The sequence below is a fragment of the Oryza brachyantha genome, chromosome 11, assembly GCF_000231095.2.
Source record: "Oryza brachyantha chromosome 11, ObraRS2, whole genome shotgun sequence".
Taxonomy (NCBI): domain Eukaryota; kingdom Viridiplantae; phylum Streptophyta; class Magnoliopsida; order Poales; family Poaceae; genus Oryza; species Oryza brachyantha.
The window spans coordinates 5,796,256-5,817,048 of NC_023173.2; the positions used below are offsets into that span (position 1 = coordinate 5,796,256).

General features: G+C 40.4%; 2 protein-coding genes across 4 annotated transcripts; both read left to right on the plus strand.

The window, feature by feature from the left end:
- Nucleotides 1-361: 361 nt before the first annotated feature.
- LOC102714050 lies at nucleotides 362-9,144 on the plus strand. 3 transcript variants are annotated; one of them, XR_005812710.1, is made up of 12 exons: nucleotides 362-631; nucleotides 1,475-1,616; nucleotides 1,945-2,078; nucleotides 2,593-2,792; nucleotides 2,902-3,183; nucleotides 3,297-3,355; nucleotides 3,452-3,488; nucleotides 3,595-3,817; nucleotides 3,919-4,065; nucleotides 4,157-4,781; nucleotides 6,574-6,692; nucleotides 9,127-9,144. XR_005812710.1 is itself a non-coding variant. In XM_015842138.2 (10 exons), exons 2-10 carry the CDS (start codon nucleotides 1,484-1,486, stop codon nucleotides 4,607-4,609), a joined length of 1,668 nt encoding a protein of 555 aa, XP_015697624.2. In that variant the 5' UTR covers nucleotides 362-631; nucleotides 1,475-1,483; the 3' UTR covers nucleotides 4,610-5,101. The 3 variants fall into 3 exon arrangements, 1 of the variants encoding a protein (XP_015697624.2); XR_005812709.1 differs by lacking the exon at nucleotides 9,127-9,144 and adding an exon at nucleotides 6,896-6,911; XM_015842138.2 differs by lacking the exons at nucleotides 6,574-6,692; nucleotides 9,127-9,144 and having other exon boundaries at nucleotides 4,157-5,101.
- LOC102714326 (ER membrane protein complex subunit 10) lies at nucleotides 6,959-12,303 on the plus strand. Its single transcript, XM_040528681.1, has 8 exons — nucleotides 6,959-7,369; nucleotides 9,298-9,360; nucleotides 9,446-9,541; nucleotides 10,036-10,083; nucleotides 10,700-10,771; nucleotides 11,399-11,457; nucleotides 11,630-11,720; nucleotides 11,796-12,303. The coding sequence occupies exons 1-8, from the start codon at nucleotides 7,025-7,027 to the stop codon at nucleotides 11,931-11,933; spliced, it is 912 nt and encodes a 303-aa protein (XP_040384615.1). The 5' UTR covers nucleotides 6,959-7,024; the 3' UTR covers nucleotides 11,934-12,303.
- Nucleotides 12,304-20,793: the final 8,490 nt, after the last annotated feature.

Sequence of the window (20,793 nt, forward strand, 5' to 3'; positions counted from 1 at the left end):
AGGTCAGTCGCGCGAAATCCCCCCGCAGGCTTACAACTTTGTCCCTGTTCCCGTCCGTCAACTTTCACACGTACGCTGCCGTGGAACGAAGCAGAAAGGAGCCACGATCGCACAGAAAAGAAACAAAAGAGTCGGTTTGATTCTTAACCGGCAGAGCCCATGCATCGATCGGCAGCAGTATTCTTTGCTTCAGATTAATCCGCTCCTTTACTTAACCCGTTGGATTTGGTGACCATCACCACCACTGCTGCTGCTGCTGCTTCTTCCTCCGTGCCCAAGAAAAGGATGCCGCTTTCGCCCTTTGCTTGTCGCAGATTGCCATCGGAGGTCAGAGCATCACCACACACATATATAAATTTGCTCTGCTGCAGCTGCAGCTGCTGCTGCTGCTTGGTTGTGTGAGAGAGAGGGAGGGAGGGAGATGTGATTGAGCTTGGCGGTGAGCGAGAAAGGGAGGCCACGTTTGGAGGATGGGGTTAATGGCGAGAGCGACTGGAGGAAGAAGAAGAGGAAGGTGTTGTTAGGTCTCTCGCTCTGTCGTCGCTGCTGCTACAAAAGCTGGAGGAGGAAGACGATCGTGGAGCTGAGTAGCGAGCGAGCTCGGCTTGCATGGGAGGAGGAGATTTCGGCGGTGAGTTTCGTGGCTGTTCGTGATCAGCTTCTCTGCTTTCCAATGCGCTGCTTTGCTCTGTTCTTCGTTTTATTCGTCCCTTTTCCTTTGCTCACAGCTTAGAATTGGATCAAGAAGAAACCCAATCACCCCTTATCAGGATCATGTTTCTTTCTCTCTTCTTGCTTGGCTCTCTCTGAACAAGTAGTAATTGTCATTCAGCTGCACGCCTGAAGAAAATTAAGAACTCCGTTCCGTGTTTAATATTATGCCACCTTTTGTTCATTTTTGTTCTTAGTTTTCATAAAAAATTTTTAATCTTGTCGATCCAGTCATTGGCATTTTATTACCAATACTCCCATTTTTCCGCACAAATTCCGGTGCTCTAGTTGGCGTCCAAACAACACTGTCAGTCAACCTTACGGTATTCAATGGGGTTGAAATAAATTCCAATGTCTGAATAAGCTCATTCGACTCGGTACTAGTAAGGTTAGGCATGCATGGAAAACAAAATTCAGACGTTCAAAATGGGGCAGGAAAATCAAGTCATCTTTCTGAAAGTTAGTCCAGACAGACCGTGCAATACGTTTCTAGTTAGGCAGAAGAAATAGGCATGCGTACTAACTTTCCCCTAATCAGACCGGAGAAGTTGTTCATCACCAATGGGTTCAACATCATGGACAGTATGCAATTGCAGGTTTATCTGCAGTACTCTTTACTGCTACAAACTGACAGCGTAGCGCAATGCGCATTCGGAGATTTTGCTACCCAGAAGCTGCTCTATTTTACTAATTACTAGTTTACTACTATTGAAGTTCAGGGTTTCAGATCGGAAACTAATGTTTGGAGCTTTTCTGATGGCAGTTTACTGACATGGAATCGAGGAGATTGGAGCAGTTAGTGTTTCTGGTCTGCTGCTTTGCAGCGATCACATGCAGTTTGCATGTACAAGCCCAGGGCCAAACCACTCAACACCACCTCAAAAGCTCACCCCACAATGGAGCAGGTGACTAATCCTGATCTATCACTTTGCAAAGCATCCAGATATTTCACCTTTTGAGTAACATGTGCATCAAGTCCAGTTAAAAACAGAGATGTCGAAAAAATAAATATCCTGATGAACTGTCCTATGTTAAATTGTTCTTGTCTGTAGTATGTTCTTCCTTTATTGTATATATTTTTAGTACTTTTCTTGTTGACATTCTGTTTGTCAAAGGTATATTATTCCCCTGCTGTGTTTTTACTGCTCTAGTTGACAACTTGACATTTGTACTTGTCTGTAGTGTATCCTTGCTTCTGAACTGTATCTCATCATTTTTGCTTGTGTTGATCAGTGGGCCGAATTTTGTCGGAGATGGCAAACAGATCGGATAGCTCTCTTTCGAGACGAACACGAAGAACTGATCCTCTCAATAGCTTGAGGAAGTATGAGGGAGGATATAATATCACAAACAAACATTACTGGAGTGTAAGTTCTCTTTGATAAAAACAATATTCAGTCATATATACATTCATTCTGAGTTTATCACAAAAATGACTGCATTTGTGGATTATCAACAGGGAATAGTTTGTTCTAAGATGGATATCATTAACTGAATATGTGCAAATATCATTTCGTAGCCATAAATTTTCAAATTTGCTATTTTTCAATCACTTGAAAATTTTTAATTTACTAATCGATCTTTCTGTCTATTAAATTTGTTTCAAGAACTGTGATTGTCTTCCATATGCTACTATGATTGGTTTCTTTTGTTACTGTTCCATCTAAATCCAACACAACACAAAATCGATTGATGAATTCAGTTTTATCAATCGACTGATAAATAGGTGCCCCTATAAATTTTAGCTTCAAATGTACAGAAAGTAACTTGATACATTCATATTCATATAAGTTGTATCACATCAGATAATTTACTATAATGAGAGGGTAGGCATGTACATGCAATGAGAAAAAACTGATAGTTGTTATGTTACCTTTTCAGTCGACAATTTTTACAGGTAGCCCTGGATACGTTATTGCAGCATTATGGCTTATTGGTGGTATTGTTTTTGTGGGAGCTTTCATCATCTCAAAGATTTTCTTTGCGAAAAGGAACGAGGGATACGGCGATATAAATTATTTCCTCGCAAGATTTCACATTTGTTCTATGATAGTTTTCATCCTCCTTACAGTTTTTGTCATGTAAGTTACTCACAAAATGAATAGGCACCAATTCTCAAATGCTACTGTTGCAAATCTGGCAACATATGTAGCAATGCAGTTAGTAATCTGCTACCTGTTATTTGTGCAGAGTTGCATCAGCAATCACACTTCGCGGTGCCGTGAGATTTCATTCAAGAGCAGAATCTGTCAAAGAGATCATTGGCAGGACTGCACTTGAGGCGACGGCGACGATTTACAACATAACAGAAGCCATTGAGAAGATGCAGAACACATCAAAGCTATACAACAATAACAGCAAAGCTTTTGATCATCTGAACTCAACAGTACTGGCCCTCAACTCTGAAGCAGTGGAGATTCAGTCAAAGGCAGAGAAGAACATGAGTTTAGTCAGCAAAGGGATCAATATACTGTAAGAGCTGAGAATTTCTCACATTGTACACATATTTTCCTCGGATTTGTAGTTTCAGAATAGCAGAATACCACATGATAATTATCTCAAGTAACGCTGAAAATGCATTTCAGAGAAGCTGTGACCATCTTAACTGTGACCCTGAATCTTGTCGCAGTTCTTGCGTTGCTGGGTAAGCAAAAAACTCACCAAAATTCTCAGAATATGCAAACATATTTTAACATTCACACCTGAAATTAACAAGGTGGCTTTGAATCTTTGGCTGCAGTTGTGAAACCTCTAAGGCTACAAAAATTGTGCAACATGTGAGTATCCTTCAGAAAACCATTCCATCCCAAACTACAAACCACTGAAACTCTACCGGTCTTTGCACTACCATTCTAATTACAAGAAACTGTCTGCAACAAACAGATGCATAGCCATCTGCTGGATTCTGACAGCCCTTACCTGGATGTACTTCGGCCTGTACTACTTCCTCGACGAGTTCGCCGGCGACACGTGCGCCGCCCTGGAGGAGTACCAGCTGGACCCCAAGAACAGCACGCTGGGCAGCATCATACCCTGCAGCGGGAAGCTCTCCGGCAATGTGATCCTGCACGACGTCGGTGCAGGCATCCATGACATCATTGATCAGGTTATTAGAGAATTTTTTTCTGACGAAGCTAGCCTGCATTTAGGACAGGAGTAGAATGAATTTGTCTCGGAAATTTAGAGATTTTTGGTGTGCGTGGTCAGGTGAATTCGAACATCTACACGATAAAGTCGGAGTACGGGGTGAAGCAGCTGGACTATATCTGCAACCCGTTCACCGGGCCGCCGGAGTTCCGGTACCGGCCGGAGAATTGCCCCTCCGGCGCCGCCACCATCGGCGACATTCCTCAGGTACACGCAGCGTTCGTCGCAGCAACCGCTTGAAAGATTTCAGAAGCTCCAGGTTGTTGACATGGGCGTTGCATTTTTTTTGATGCTGAAGATCCTGAGGAGGCTGACGTGCTCGGACCTGGGCGGCGGCCCGCACTGCGCGGCGGCGGACCTCTCGTCGGCGATCGACTACGACAAGGTGGAGACGTACACGAGCTCCGTCCAGAAGGTGCTGGACATCTTCCCGGGCACGGAGCGGCTGGTGAGCTGCGAGCTGGTCAGGTCCGGGTTCGCCGACATCGTCGGCAACCAGTGCGCGCCGCTGGCGCGCGGCGCGCGCGCGGCGTGGGCCGCGCTGGCGGCGCTCTCCGCCGCGGCGACGGCGCTGCTCGCGCTCGCCTCCGCCGCCGCCGCCGGCGGCGCACCGCGCCACGCCGGCGACGACCGCCACTCGGTGCGGCACCTGACGTCGTCGTCCAACTCGGAGATATCGGAGGCGGACTTCGCCGAGATGCACGCCAAGAAAGTGCGGGTCCTCGGCCGGATCGACCCCCCACCGGCGTGAGCTCTGTGCATCGATCGAACTCCTCTTTCTTGCGCTGTTTCTTGGCCGATTTTGGAGGATCCATTCATGCCGCTCGATCGCCGCCGCCGGCGGTAGAGAGTGATCCAGGAGAGATCATCCACCGCCGTCCCGGCAGGCCGGCCGGCTTCGCGCCATTGACGCGGAAAAAAAGGTTTGTTTTTTTTTTTTTTGGTTTAGCTTCGTGAGATGGTCTGGAGAATCCAGCCATCCGCCCGCCATGGATGAATTCTGATTTTGATGAGAAAGAAACGATTAAAATTTAGGACAGTAGGGAAGGGAGAGAAAAAGGATTAAAATTTGTACATAAGCTGCAAATGCAAAAAGATACGAAATTAATTAATATACAATGCATTCTTTTGATCAACCTAGCGTCTTGATTTTGGATGAGGTTTGAGTTTTAAGAGCGAAATCTTTTATTATTTTTCAACCAATCTGTAACTTTAATGGATTGGGTAAATAAAAAGTGAGCCACACGGGACAAAAGGACTAATGTGAGCCATGTGCAAAGTTTGTATGTATAAAGACATATTTTTTTATGTATGAAGATGTATTTTCATGTATAAATATATTTATGTACTCCTACAAAGTTTGTGTACAAACATATATTTTCAGATACAAAGTTTGTGTACACAAAGATATATTTTCATGGACAAACTCTATGAGCAAAATTTTACCTATATTTGTATAAGTTTTTTTCTACCATCCAATAATTAATTGTATTACTGTAGTTTTTGTGTATTACATGTGTTTGTTTTTATGAATGCACGAATATTGGGAGTGCATTCTTTTCTCTACTTATGGAGAGCAAGTTCTCCCGTGTTAGGAACTCTAATTTATATGGGCGCCTATTTAGTAAAATTGATGAAACCTGATTTTAACTTGGAGACACAAATTTTAAATTTGGAATTCATATTAGGCATCTCTTGGTCATGCTCTTATATGTTTTAGCCAAAAGGCTACCTAAAGATAAAACCAATTTTGAGCTTTAGAGCTTACATTAGGGTTTTTCTTTATTCTCGTCGCTTAGCCTAAACCTTCAAACTGGTAAGAATTCAACCATAATATTATCTTTTCCTGGTCGCTACCTAGGCTTATAGGCACAACAAAAAGATGTCAACCAATTATATTAATCTAGGGAAATTTGAGTGACTACCAACAAGGGATTGAAACTGAAATCAAATTCCTGTCTTAAATCTCATCACTAATTTCTTCATTTAAACTTCCAATTAATGGATCGGGTCAGCGGTAGAGCAAATCCATGCTTGACTTGTTGCCTGACATTGCCCGCCTGACCATGACCGATAAGGGCTGGTGGGTAAAATACCACCAATAGTTTAAAGATCAAAGCAAATTATCACCATTCCTGCATAATTTCACCTAAGTTTAGCACATCAAACGCCGAAGTAGGAAGGGGTACTAGATGAAAAAAAATTCAACTAATAGATATACGTTGGTTCAGACATGAGTCACTCACAGATAAAATATATAACCTAATTGTCACCCGTAAAGATGACCTAGTTGTCATCCGTAAAGGTGTTGAGTCTTGAGCGAATGCGCCCATGAGCAAAGAACTAAACCCATGCCTATGCTCATCAGGTGCGGTATACGTAAAATACATGTGCTCACCGGGCATGATACCTACGGAGACCAGTGGGGTAATAGCCATCCCCACTTCCAATAGCTTCCTAAAGTTTCCACACCAGACATTTTCTTCAAAGCAAAAAAAGAAAATTTTGCAGGCCTCACGAATTTTCTTATTGATATATATTTTTATTAAGAGTTGACAAAATTATTTTTTATTTGAAAATTTTTAAAACTAAACCCTTAATGCCCAGCCAGTGGGTGATATATAAAATTCTAACTAACTAGACGATATACTTGAAATAGAAAATGTCCATTAGCAGTGGTTGGACGGGCGGTAACGTTGTTTGCCATATTTACAGGTGACTTCTTAATATCTATCTACTGGGAGTTAAAGGGGCCATCTACAAAAGGTTCTTGTTTATGGGCAGGGAAAGAAAACGCCAACTAGTATGGCGTTAAGGAGGCAGCTGTAAAATTGGTAATCCCTCTATCTTAAGTACTTACGACTTGTCATAGGAACTTACGGATATTTGACACATCGGATATATCATTTAACATCTAGGTACGTTATATATATCGACCACTGGCTGAACGTTGGGAGTTTAGTTTTACGATTTTTTCGAACAAAAATATATTCTTTATTAATTTTTAATAAAAATTATATAAATAAAAAAAATCCAGGCCTCACCACTAACGAGCGACTCTGACCCGGCCCGGCCCATCGAAAGGGTCCCACCATCACCGAAAGTCCAAAGCCGCACGGATCCGTCTTCGGTCTGCAAGCTCACCACTCCAAACGCCGCCTCCGCCATGGCGCCGCGCCGCCCTCGCCCGCTCCTCCCCCTCCTCCTCCTCCTCGCCGCCGTGCTCTCCCTTTCCCTCTCGCTCGCCGCCGCCGCCTTCCAGTCCGACGAGCTCCTCCTCCACGACGACGACGAGTTTGAGGGCGCGGGCGCCCGCCCCGTTACCCCCACCCCCACGCCCACGACCACCGCGTCGGTCTCCTCCCCGCGCCGCCGGCCCGGGGACGCGGCGGCGTCCGGGCACGCCGAGTCCACCGCCGTGCAGTTCGCCCTCGAGCACGACCTCGGCGCCGGGTTCGTCCCCGCGGGGTCCTTCTCCGCCCGCCTCAAGTCCTCCGCGCACGGATCCCAGGTCGGTTCTCGTGTCTTTGCCCTCGCTACCCCTGTTTGGTTGCTCGATCGTCTCGTCCTAACCTGTGGTTGGTCTGCTTGGGTTTAGTTCATGGATCCCTGATCCGTTGATCCGTTTGATGGTGAGCATGCCGGGGTCTGAATCGTGGTTGCGACCTTGCTTAGCTGCAGATTCGTATGTGCTGTGCTCCGGTTGCTTGTGTCCAGTGATCTTTTACTGGGAATGGTGGTGAACTCATTGCGGACTTCTAAGTGATAAGGACGTGAATTGCAGATCGGATCTAGTGATGATGGTGGTCGCTGTTGTCTACTCTCTCCCCGTCGCAAAATATAGCTAACTTAGGGAGTATCTAACTAGATGGCACCTGGCACGTTGCTGCTGGATGCTGATGTCTGCATCGCCATTTGCAAAATTGCAACAAGATATGGTTCAAATTATTGGAAGCCGTAAATCAGTAATACAGGAACTCATGTATGCTATAACGATTATGTGATAATGTGAACCATCGAAGTATCATGCAATGGTATGGCTTCCTGCGGTGGCTTCTTTGTAACAATAACTACATAAGTGTGTCCCAATTATATACTAGTATACATAGATTTGAATGTATGGATAGGGGTTACAGGGAGGTAAATGAAGGATTTATGTGGCAAAACTATAAAGGGCTAGTCGTCGATATAATTTAATTATTATTATTTTTTAATCCAAATATTCTAGAACTATAACTTTGGGTACATAAAATGAAAAGGGAAATATGCTATTCCACTCAACCATTTTTTGATGGTATATGTCTCAAGTTTCATACTTTGGGTGATTTAAACAATTGTGATTTGCACATGCTGACTTTTGATTAGGTGTTGTCTTGTGGTACTTGTACTTTTATTTGGTGAGTTCATCCAATGCATCATAATTATGCATGGGAAATGAAGAAGAGTTACGATTGGGACATTGGAATTTGGCTTTACTGTTATTTAATAAACTATTCCGTTTGCATTCAAATGTGAATATGTAAGAGTGTATTTTGACTCCATTGTAAACTAGTGGTAGTACATTGTCATTGTGAGTCAAAAAGGAGGATTTAAAAGCCGTTTAAATTTTGCCACAGAGGCCTAAACCTAGGTATTCCACTTTGCAGTCGATAGGAAATTTTGTTGAGAAGAGGATAATTGAAACACATGGATTTTCTACTGTCAGCCTTTCTGCATGAGAACAGGATACTGAATGGGAGCTAGAGCAATGAGGAGAGATAAGTAGGGAAAGAGAGGCGCTTGATGAGTTATTTCTTGTAATATGGGCCCCAAGAGTGGAGATTTCTGAAAGGTTTATCATTTTAGGCATAAACAAAGGATGATTGGTCTCTATGCTACTAATTTGTTTATTAGGCAATGTTTTCTGGCACACTTCTTTTAGCTAGCTCAATCTGGTGACATCGATGTTATAGAAGAATTATTAAATGCTGAGGTTATAGTATATTTTACAGTTTAGTAAATACCTTCTTGGTTTTCTGCACCAAATGGCTAAATGTGAATTTCTATAGGCTCATTGTTCCTCTAAAATGTCATAGTGGATTCTGTAACACTTAATAGGGCTGAAAGAAAATGCAAGGGAGTGATATTTGTTGTCCTGACCGAGATCAGTTTTTTTTTTCCTGTACTTTATTTAGTACACTTGCTGGTTAGTATGTTTTTTATTTGGTGCTTCTGTTCAGGCACAATCACTAAATGTGAATTTCTATTTGATAAATTTGAAACTATTAGTACCTAGGTCTTTGGAATAGGTGCATAGCTGCAATGAGGAATCCTAAGGAAGGATGTGTTTTTCTTAATAAGACGGTACATGTACCTTTGAACAAGACAAGAATTGACCCATTGTATGCTCTTTCCTTGAATACATTGCTATTTTCTAATTATACTCTTGAATTGTTTCAGACTCTCACTAAACTTCGGTTCACAAGAAACGAGTTGACTGGTGATGAAAAGGAAGCATTTAAAGTACTTTCTGTATTCCATTCTTTCTCTTTCATGTTTTTCTTTTTTTTCCAACTCATGTATTGTTTGCGTTCATTGTTCATTGCAGAAATTGCTGAATGAAGATGGTTTTTATTCAATTAGGCTGTTGTCTAATGTGTTGGACCCTTCAAGAAAGGACTATGTTGTTTCCTCAATCAAAGCTGTAAGCTAACTGAATTGCTCTCCACGTTGTGTCTCCTTTCCCTTATTGTTACTGCACCCATTGGTCACGCATACTTGTTGTTTCAGACCTACTTTTGGTGAAATTTCAAAACCTTTAGCATATATCTTTTTAAATATTTGGATTGGACACGGAAACCTCGTTTGTGATTACACCTTGATTATGGCCTTTTCATAATATTAAAAATTTGATGGGTTTTACAAAGATATTCTAAAATAGAAATCATCCAAAGGTTTAAATTGGTTTAGCTTTCTGTACTTATGGAACAAAACGCGATTGCACATTTTATTGGAACAAAAATAAACTTATGGTTATTTAAGTTAGCTAGAATCAACAGCCACTGTAAAATGTAGAATATCAAAATTACATCACTTGCAGTGGTACAAGGGTTTCTTTTTTCAGTACTGGAATTATTGTGTGATTCTGAATTGTGTTGTCAGCTCCTCAACTGCATTATGCTTCTTTATGTTTTTCAGAGGTGCATTCCACGTGAAAGTTTGGATGAACATATTGTTATCCACATGGTAATTTTCTCCATTTCTTCCATATTTCTGCAGAGCTGATTATTTTTTGATGATGGATTTGATTGTTGTTGGTGCTATTTGAGTGTTTGCTACTGCTAATATCATGGGCGTCAGGCTAGGAGCCATCCCTAGCTAGGTCATGTATGTTAAGGGGGCAGGGGGAATTTGGGCTAGGAGACACCCCTTGGCAGGTCATGCATGTCAAGGGGGTATACAAGTGACTTCTGGGGATAGGGATTATATTGGTTTGGATTGTTTGGTGTGCTAGTGATATCACCTTGGACAGATGCGCTCGCTAGGGATGTGCTGAATGTGATGTGCTAGGGGTATATAAAATGTAAAAAGTTCCATTGGCAGACAGGCCACTTAATGGTGCATGAACAGTGATGGCATGAAGGGAAGAAAATTGTTGTACAATAGCATATTGTAAAACTGGCCCTCATTGATGGCATATTGTAGACCTAGGTATTTGTGAATGTCATATCATAGAACTTTTTTTTATGGAAAGGATCTGAGGAATGTATTAGCTCTGGAGTAGTTATACATGAATATCAATAGAAATTCTCTGTTTGTTGTTAACTCATATTAAAGCGCTTTGCTGATGATTTGTATGCAGGATGGTGTAAATATTTTAGCAGTTAATTATGGTTCTGTTGGTGGGTGCCAATACCCTCGTCCGGTGAAAATGGTAAGCTACCTTGTCTTGAAATCATTATTTATGGGTGCTACATGTAATTAATAATTATAGGAAGAAAATACTAATCCGTAATATCGTGGCCTTTAAATTCTCAGCAATAATACACATTATATTTTTACATTATAAACATAAATTATATCTTATCCTTGATTCCACGTGGCATTTCATTTGTTCAACACAAACACAAATCAAGGCAAAATGGTATATGCACTAATCACTTGTACTAATTAGAGATATTTGTTAATGAGCTTGCAGAACCATTAAATGCAAAAAAAAAAGTTAATGCTGTAACATAATTCTGTCGCACAACATTATTGATGGTTAGAATAATATTCCAGAATGCTTCCCTGTAATCAGCAGTAGCCTCCACCAGGATGGAGTTAGACCAATTTGATCATGGGGTACCGAGCAATTAGCAAGCGTATGATGTACAAAGAAAGACAATACAACAGTGATATAACAGCACTAGAGTCCCCAATGCAGGGTGGCTTCCTAATGCACCTTCAAATGCCAAATCACGGTGGCTAGCTTGTGCTAGTGACTAATAGGTAGCATACCCAGTGCCAACTTTTAGAACACTGTATATGGTTGTATTTACTTTCCCCTTTTTTGTTTCAGCCATCAAAGTGGATATTCAATTCATACACTGTTCTGAAGACTTCTGAACAAGCACCAAGGTAAATTCACGACTTCTGAAGAAGTTATGTTTATGTAAGAATATTATTGCAAATGATCAACTAGAACAAGCATTTTGACAAATATATGTATGCTAGGATGTTTCGAAGTCATTCTACCTTCAAGGATGCTTAATAGTTAATTCCATGTGCTAACAAAGTTGTGCACCTGCAGAACTCCATCATTTGTAGATCAGTTACTAGAAGCCGAAAATGGTCTCGGTGAAGTGGTGAAACCCCCTGAGAAGTCTTTCTGGGCTAAATATGTAAGTAAAGTTGTAAATATCTCAGAGAGTTGATTCTTTTCCCTTTTAATCTGACTGCTGCCTCCTGCTTCTCAGTGGATGTACATCATTCCTCTTGGTCTCATTGTAATGAATGCGGTCACGGCAGCAGCAAACATGCCGGAGGAGCAAGCTGGAGGGCAGGGCCAACCTGGAGCACAGAGGGCACCGAATGCTGCTCCAAGGAGGAGATGATAGCTGCACTGCCTATTTGGTTTCTATCAAGCTTGTATTACTATATACAGTTATATCATAGCAGTACTTGGTATATGCTTAGATCCAAGAGCGATTTGCTGGCTGGTTTTACTGTTCGCCATAACTGTTAGCATCCAGTTTACAGAGCACGTCGCAATGCACAATGCAAAAGCTCTTGTCAGCTGTGCATTGTAGCTTTCACAGTTCCTGAGAATTTAGTGAATTCTTAGCTTTCAGTTCCCAGTAACTTATTCTTGTTCTCTATTTCTCCATACTTGTGTTTTACCGGAAATTTATTGTCTGATTTCATACTCGTGATCATGCTACAAATCTTTAACTAGTAACGGAAATATACAATTTTCCAGTGAAGCTATTCAGCAATGTGCAGTGCCAAAGCTCTGTGTCAGCTGTGCATTCTAGGTATCGGTTCTTGAGTAGGGCCTAAGTGCATTCTTCGCTAACTTATTTTTGTCACCCGTTTACCGACAGCTGTTTGTACCGGCAATTTATTGCCTGGTCTTATAGTAAAAATGTTACGATCTTTCATTGAATCCATCATTAGTAATGGCAACATACAATTTTCTACCAAGATTTCCTCGCCAAAAATGCTAATATGACATTGACAAAACTATGTGGATACAATTTGTCTTAACTTGCTACCTCCTTGCAAAGAACAGGAGCTGTACCTTCGTTGATGGGTCAAGGGGTAAGAGCATCCCTAGCAGGAGCTGTACCTTTAATGATGGGTCAAGGGGCAAGAGCATCCTTAGCAGCTCATTTAAATTTAGTCATTCATACGTTCATTTGGATGATCATATAAATCAGTTTCATCCTTTATATATCTTTATACTTTAGTAGATCATTCATAGATGACATGTTTTATATCTCTTTGGAGGACGGAGAGAACATCTAAATACGAACTTTCTCTCGTAATACGGATGACATCCAAAAATAGATAATATGATAGATGTTTTGCTGGAGCTCAATTCTTAGCCTTCGTCCTCTATTTTTAGGATGGAGAATGAGATAGATGAACTGAAGGCAATGCTCTAAACCTGCTTCTTCCCTCTAAGAATAGGAGCTGATGCAAAATGTTAGTATATAATTAAGTATTACTCTCTTCGTTTCATAATGTAAAATGCTTGATTTTTGTTAAAGCAATGTTTGACCATTTGTCTTATTCAAAAAATTATGGAAATACCATTTATTTTGCTTGTGACTTACTTTATTATCAAAAGAACTTTAAACACGACTTGTCATTTTTTATATTTCTACTAAATTTTTAAATAAGACAAATGATCAAACCCTGCAACAAAAAAATCAAACATCTTGCATTATGAAACGGAGGTAGTAGCTATAAAACTTAAAAAGTGTATTGACATGGTTTTTGAAATCAACTTTATTGTATAGAATTTTCATAAAAAAACACAACCAGCATATGTGACGAAAACAAGAAAATCCGGGTCAGTTAACTGGGCGAAAGACCGGGGACCTTGCTATCTCGCAAATTTTGTTGAGACTTATCTCACACGACATGATTATTGGTCATATAAACCTTGACCAGTAAGTAACCTTGCTTAATTCATCGGTATGTTTGTGTATCTTGAGGTGGACTTGGCTGGTTTCAGACTTCCGTTGTTTGCTAGATAAAAGGTATCAATGTTTTGTACCGATAGTAAAGGGGTGATAAGTGAGATAGAAAGAAACATATTGCACAAGAGATAAGAGATTTATATAGGTTGGGCTTTTGAATATGATTATACGAACTAACACCCTACTGCTGCCATTTAGGTTTAGCCTTCTGTATTTGAGTTGAATAGCTATCTATAAACTGTGAATCTGTTGTTCTTGAGGGACCCATCTTAGGCCCTGTTTGTTTCAACTGGGATTATTATAATCTAGATTATTATGTCGATTACTGTAAGATGAATTGTTATAAACTAAAGTAGAAAGAAATGATAAATGTAGATAATTATTTTAAAGTATCTAAGGTCAGTGGGTCTAAAGTCACCCAATAATCTAAAAAAACACATTTGGATGAGGCTACCATATTATAGTAATATGTGCTCTAGATTATAATAATGTTACAATAATCTATTTGTTTATTTTAGCTTACTCCTAATAAACCAGATTATAATAATTCCAAGATGAATCAGACAAGGGCTTACATACCCTACCCCCTCTAATATACCGAGAGATAGTGTTACAAGAGATGGATACTAAGTCGACTATGATCTCAGCACCCTCCATACAATATCTCGCCATGCCCGAGTGTGTCTATTGAATCAATAATAGAACTTCCTTGCCCCAATGGAGTATTAATTCTATCTTTGTTTACTCCTTTTCAAAGGGAAAGTTGATACCTCTAATCCGTAACACCCATAGCAGCCTCAAAGTCCTCTGCAGCCGTGTCAATTTCCTTATGTAGATCTTGATCATCCTGAAGGAATCACCTAAGTATTTTTCTCCATCTTGATGTCAATACTTAGAGGCTGTGGAGGGCTCTGCAAAAATAAAAATATAGATTCAAACAAGACTATATCTGAACATAGAATTTTGGGTGCATCGAATAGATGCACCTAATAAATGTAGGCCTCAATTATACTACCCTAGACTTCCTCGGAAAGTTACAGTAACCTTCTTGAGTGGTCCTCACCCGAGTGCTTTGGTCCTTAACTGGTATTTATAGACACAATAGTGTTAATTTAGTGCGAACAATTAATTAGTAGATTATTTTACCTAAAAAGGCTCCATTAGTAGACCAGCCGAAGTGGCTTTTTTGCCCAAGTGCAATAACACCTCAGGTCCCTACTTAGGTTTGGCATATACCGTATGGTATATTATGCACCAGGTGTGTTCATCTAGAACCTGCATTCCCAATATAGGACTAGTCATTAAGTCTTTTGAAGAACATATTGTTGGTACCCAATTAAGAGATCACAATTTTCATATTTTACCATTATGAAAATCTAGGAAATTTGTAATGTTCTCTAATGAATAGGTCAAAACATGCCATCAACATGCCTAAGCATTAGTAGGCTCCAGCCTAATAGGGACATGTTTTCACTTAGTCAAACTCGGACCATGCCAATAGGTGCATTTTCAGGCCCATTAAGTTCTAAATGGCCCATTTATACCGCCCCCATCATCTTCATAAATAACCTCTTCGCCCCTCACTCTAGCATGTTGCTCCCAATTCTTCGATGCACATGCGCGTTGATAGCCGGTGCTAGGGTTTTCGCTTATTCTCACTTCACCCCCATCGCCTTTGCCACCTCTAAATCTTCCATCCCCCTCAACGCTTGGCAGACCTCCACCATCACCGAAAAACACCTCAAGCCCATGGTGGATGTCGGGCCCTTGTTTTCCAAGGAGCTCATTAGCTAGTGATCCGCTGCAGGTGAGGAGCAACTCCCAACTTCAATGAAGCTATGGTTTTGGAATCTTTTTTGAGAGGGACTCTAGCTTGCCGTTTCCTCCTTCTGTTATCTTCTTGATTTCTACTAATCGAGCTCCATCGTCTGAACCCAAATTCAATTATCTAAATTACTATTTTTATTTATGCCTGGGAAACTATCCTTGGTATTTCTCCCCACATCAATCTTGTCCGCCACCTCTTTCATGTCAAACCTTAATCGGATCATCTCAAACCCTTTGTGGTTGATGGTGTCAACAATTAGCTTTGTGAAGGACTAAAGAAAGTTTTGCTCACCCTCCCTATCTATTCTTCCTTGAAGGAATGTGTTAACACCAAATTTGGTAAAATTTCTTAGTGAATTTGGATAGGGAAAGGCGCAATCATCGATAAAAAAATTATCCGAAAGAGTTTGAATTTAACAGGGAATCGTAAAGACCAAGGCATGGTGACATAATTTTGTCAATTAATTAGAGTCGGTTTAACAGTTTTATTTTATCTCTAAGAGAGTTAGAGTCTGATCGGGACTTGTTATCTATTAGGAAACATGTGTCCTATTTAATAGAAATTAGAGATAGAGTCCACATAGGATTTGTTATTTTCTTTTATCTATTAGGAGTCGTGTGTTGTGTTCGACATGAACTCGTATCTGCCTATGGGTATAAATATGTACGCCCGAGGTCATTGTAAATCATCTACATCTCAGTACAGATCAATTATTCTCGGCGAATCGCCATCCTCTTTCCCAAGGTTTCAAAACCGACGGAACTTGGCACTTGACGCAGGGCTGCATGGTTTTGATCTCTGGAGGAAGGGTAAGTCCTACGTTCTCCCAGCCCATGACAATCGTATCGTCTAGATCAGAACTGTCTCGGTTTAGTCCGATCTTCTGATCTGCTTGTACGGTTGCTAGTTACCGTATTAGTTTCAGCTTAGGTAACTCTTGTATCTTGAGTTGATCTGGTCAACCACTTTAGGTAATTTACATCGATTTGATATTTGCTGTTTGACATATTCAATCTCGTATTGTCCCGGTTCGGTCCGATCTATTATATTGCATTTATCAAATAGTTTATATTAGATCGATGTATCTTGCTCATAGTTTTATCGGAGTACCAACCGATAAGTTATCTATCATCGGCTCATTGGCTTGATAGCGATCTAGATCTGTTTAGTATCTAGCTTGACATTGCTAGGCGTAATCTTGAACTGTCTTGGTTTGATTCGATCTTCTATGATTATTCCTAGTAAGCTAGGCTAGATATTTTATAGACCTTGATTGATTGTCAGTCGTCTATGGCCAATGATCATTGCCGATATACATGTTCATTATATTTATATCAATATAGTAGCCGATTGTATTACTGCATTACTTATACATCGATCGACTTGATTTATTTAGATCGGTAGTTATTTATGTTGCATCGGCTTATGAGAATTGTATGCTAGTTATTTTGGCCGATCGTAGCAAAGTATTCATTGTTTATTTAACTATTCAAATATATCTATATCAGACATCCAGCCGATTCAAGCTTTCAACAGCCGATCGATTAGCCTATCGGCTAAGCGCCACTGCAATAACACTCGATCAGCTGGATTTTTTTGTTACCTATCGGCTCGATAGCCGATTGACTTGTTTTTTCGTATCTTGTTAGTTGCAGGATCAAACTGATGGAACGCCCACACACCTGTTGACGTTAAAAATATGATCCGATGACGTGTCACATACAAAGGCCTGAGAGTCACTTCTCATAACGCTCCAGCGCATTACCTAAATTCTTAGAAGGTGCGCGGGCGTGCCAGTCAGTTTAGTCCTGCAAATGACAAGACAAGCAGTAAAACAAGCCGATCGGCTATCGAGCCAATAGGTAACTAAGAAACCAGCCGATCAGATGCATGATGTAGTAGAGCCTAGCCAATAGGCTGAACGATGGGCTGTTGAAAGCTCGGATCGTCTAGAAATACGATAGAAATATATTCGAGTAGTTAAATAAGCAATGAAATATTTTTTCTGATCCGTCAAAATCAATTATCATGTAATCCTCATAAGCCAATGCAACATAAACAACAACCGATCTAAATAAATCAAGCCGATTGGTGTAAAAACAATGCAGTAAGGCAATCGACTACTCTATTGATGTAAATATAATAAACATGTAGATCAGCAAAGATCATCGGTTATAAATAACTGACAAACAACCAAGATCTATAAAATATCTGGCCTGGATTACTAGTAATAATCATAGAAGATCAGACCAAACCGAGATAGTTGAAGATCACACCTAGCAATATCAGGATAGATATTAAATAGATCTTAATTGCTATCAAGCTAATGAGCCGACGACTGACAACTTATCTGCTGGTACTTCGATAAAATAATGAGCAAGATACATTTATCTGATATAAACCATCTGGTAAACGCAATCTGATAGATCGGATCAAACTGAGACAATATTAGATTGAATATGTCAAGCAATAAATATCAAACCAACGTAGATTACCCAAAGTGGTCAACCAGATCAACTCAAGATACAAAAGTAACCTAAGCTGAAACTGATACGATAACTACCAATCGCGCAACCAAATTAGAAGATCGGGCTGAACTGAGACAGTTCTATAATCTTGTCGATACGATTACCGTAGCCGACGAAACATATGACTTAACCCTCCGTCGGAGATCGAGACGATGTAGCCCCGTGTCAGGTGCTAAGTTCCGCCGGTGTTGAAACCTCGATGAAGAGGGTGGCGACATGCCGAAAGTAGTTGATCTATGTTATGACGTATATGATTTTACAAAGCTACGGGGTGCTATATTTATACCCTGAGAAATAACTAACCTAACCGGATATGGATCTGTATCTAATAACTAATCTATTACACACAACCTCTAATTTAGAGATAAAATCCTAAACAAACTTTAATATATAGATAAACTAGTTTACATGGACTTTAATTACTTCCTAATCTACCTGCAATGTTCACATGCCCAATCGAACTGCAATTCTTGTCCAATCTAAACTCTCTCGGCTGAATCTGAGTTATACTCCGCTTTGGTCTTCTATCCGATTGTCATGTTTCTTGTCCGATTTGGTCTTTTAATCACGATTTAATCTCCAACGGTTATTTTCAAATTCTGGCATTACCAACACCTTCTAAGAATTTAGGTCCTGCACTAGAGCGGTTTTAGAGTGACTTTCAGGTATTCGTGTGTGACATGTCATCGGGTCAACTTTTGACGTCAACAGAATGGTATAAGGAGTGGTTTTACTATTCCAATCTATTCTCTTCTCTTCCTTGTTTTGTTGGACATATTCCTATTATCTAGGAAACTTGGACTTCTTTCTATTCTGCCGACGAGATGCCACAAGTCAGTGCCTTGTTGAAGCTCCTAGATGACATGAAGTCTAGGGGTCTAACCGGTGTTTGAGCCGCTTAGCAGTTCCTCCTTCGACGTGTATAACCTCTAAAAGAGATATTGCACCTCTCCTTTGACTACTCGGGTCCCCTCGACCTGACTAGGAAGGTCCTAAAACCTGTAAGCCAGTGGAGTTAACAAGTTGAGTAGGTCGCATTTTTACTTCTAGCACCAAGATCATGAGTCAAAGACAAATTCCTGACTTTCTTCAACATTAGCTTCCAAATACTAGCAGTAAGCTTTCTTGCCTTTCATCTCTTCTATACTTTGTAATTTCCTTGCCATCATCTATTTTGGTCTTCTCAATGGACCGCAACATCTTTTTGTCATATCCTCCCGAGTGCATCTCTCCTGAAAGGAAAAGATCAGCATCCCCCACTATCGATGAACCTGCTACAAAGAGAGCAAATGTTGACCAGGAACCCGAGACCGAGTTGCCAGAATTGCTGGACGACTCTAGGGTCCCTAGTCCAACTAGGTCATTGATCTAGTCCTTCCACCACTCAAGACTGAACAAAACCTTTCGATTTCAGAAGTCAACTAGTTAAAACACTTCGTTTTTATTTTTCATTAGCTTCTGAACTTCACGTAAGGCTAGCCATCTCCGAACCCCCTCCCCCTTCACTCCCACCGGCTGATCTCCTCATCCCGTAAGAATCTTGCAATAACATGATAAGGATCTAAGGTAAGAAATCATCATGAAAATGCTCTTTATCGCATATTTTAAAACTAACTAAATAGTGAATTCTTATACTATTGATCATGACTGTCTTCTTGAGTTGGTTCGTATCTCTGAACTGCTTGAGCCTTATAAGAGCATGTTGTCTAGTGGCGTATCAATCACCTCACCATCTGGTTTTGCTCCATGGATGGTCGAACAGATTTAAAACAAAACTCTTGTTCATCTAAAGTGATGATGACAAATTTTATCCATGAGTTCATGGCAGAAATGCCCTGCGTTAACTAGTTGAGAATACATGAATAGGATCCCCCAACATCACAATATTGTAGCATAAAAAACCATCCATCCCCAAATCATAATGCACACATTCACAAAAAGAAAAATACCGTCGATTTAATTTTTGTTTAGAACATATGCCAAACATAAAATATAAATGGACAATTCACCATCCAACCAAAAATACAAGCTTGATAACCTCACTATACAAATGGACGTGAATAACAACTCTACCACCATAAAACAGGGATCAAATGTGGAATAGAACACTAGGCGAGGCGCTACCGTGCACCAACAAGGATGCACCGCTCAATCTTTAGATCGCCCGAGGAATAGTATTGTTGGAGATGAACATGGCAGACACCACACTATGCAGGTGAAGAAGGGCACACACTTGATCCCAACAGAGTGGAGACTGACTAGATAATTGCGACCCATTATACTGCATGGACCTAGCAAATTCTGCACACCGAACAAAAAATGCACGCACAAATGTAGCAATCATGACATTATCCAATTGCTAGAAAAATCAACTGAAGTTTAAGAAAAAAAACTAGTAGCTAATTAAGGAGTCAAATTTGCACATGGCCAAAGGTTATTACTAATACATATGCATCATCACATCTTCATTTGTTTATATATGCAGATGTGGAGATAATAAGTTTATGATTCACAAGCAGCTTCTCATGTCTATATATACATACATACATCATTATAGTACACTACTGATATTAATACATACAATACAATATAGAATACACATGCGTACACATACAATATATATACAATAATACGCATGGAAGAGCGTACTAGTCTCTTTGTATATTGAATTGTACATGTGTAGTTGATTTGCTAGCTGTTGGCGAGGTTGGGCACCCACCGTTTACAAAATTATCAATGTTAAAGCGGCTAGTCTCCACTGCGGCAACTACCCATAACCCCTTCTAGCTGACATGGTGCCTCATCATTGACCTAACTAGGGTCTGAGTTGCCATACTCAAGTTATTTGACGATCTTGATGTCTCCACCACATGATGGCCCATATCCCACTCAACCTACCAAGTGATGTTGA

What these genes read in the sequence shown, in the direction of transcription:
- LOC102714050 (XM_015842138.2), top strand. Translation starts at nt 1,484, where the DNA reads ATGGAATCGAGGAGATTGGAGCAGTTAGTGTTTCTGGTCTGCTGCTTT. An exon ending in CTCCTTACAGTTTTTGTCAT is followed by an intron (nt 2,793 to 2,901) that starts GTAAGTTACTCA and finishes TTATTTGTGCAG; the next exon opens with AGTTGCATCAGCAATCACAC. An exon ending in TCCATGACATCATTGATCAG is followed by an intron (nt 3,818 to 3,918) that starts GTTATTAGAGAA and finishes GTGCGTGGTCAG; the next exon opens with GTGAATTCGAACATCTACAC.
- LOC102714326 (XM_040528681.1), top strand. Translation starts at nt 7,025, where the DNA reads ATGGCGCCGCGCCGCCCTCGCCCGCTCCTCCCCCTCCTCCTCCTCCTC. An exon ending in ATGAAAAGGAAGCATTTAAA is followed by an intron (nt 9,361 to 9,445) that starts GTACTTTCTGTA and finishes TGTTCATTGCAG; the next exon opens with AAATTGCTGAATGAAGATGG. An exon ending in AGTCTTTCTGGGCTAAATAT is followed by an intron (nt 11,721 to 11,795) that starts GTAAGTAAAGTT and finishes CCTGCTTCTCAG; the next exon opens with TGGATGTACATCATTCCTCT.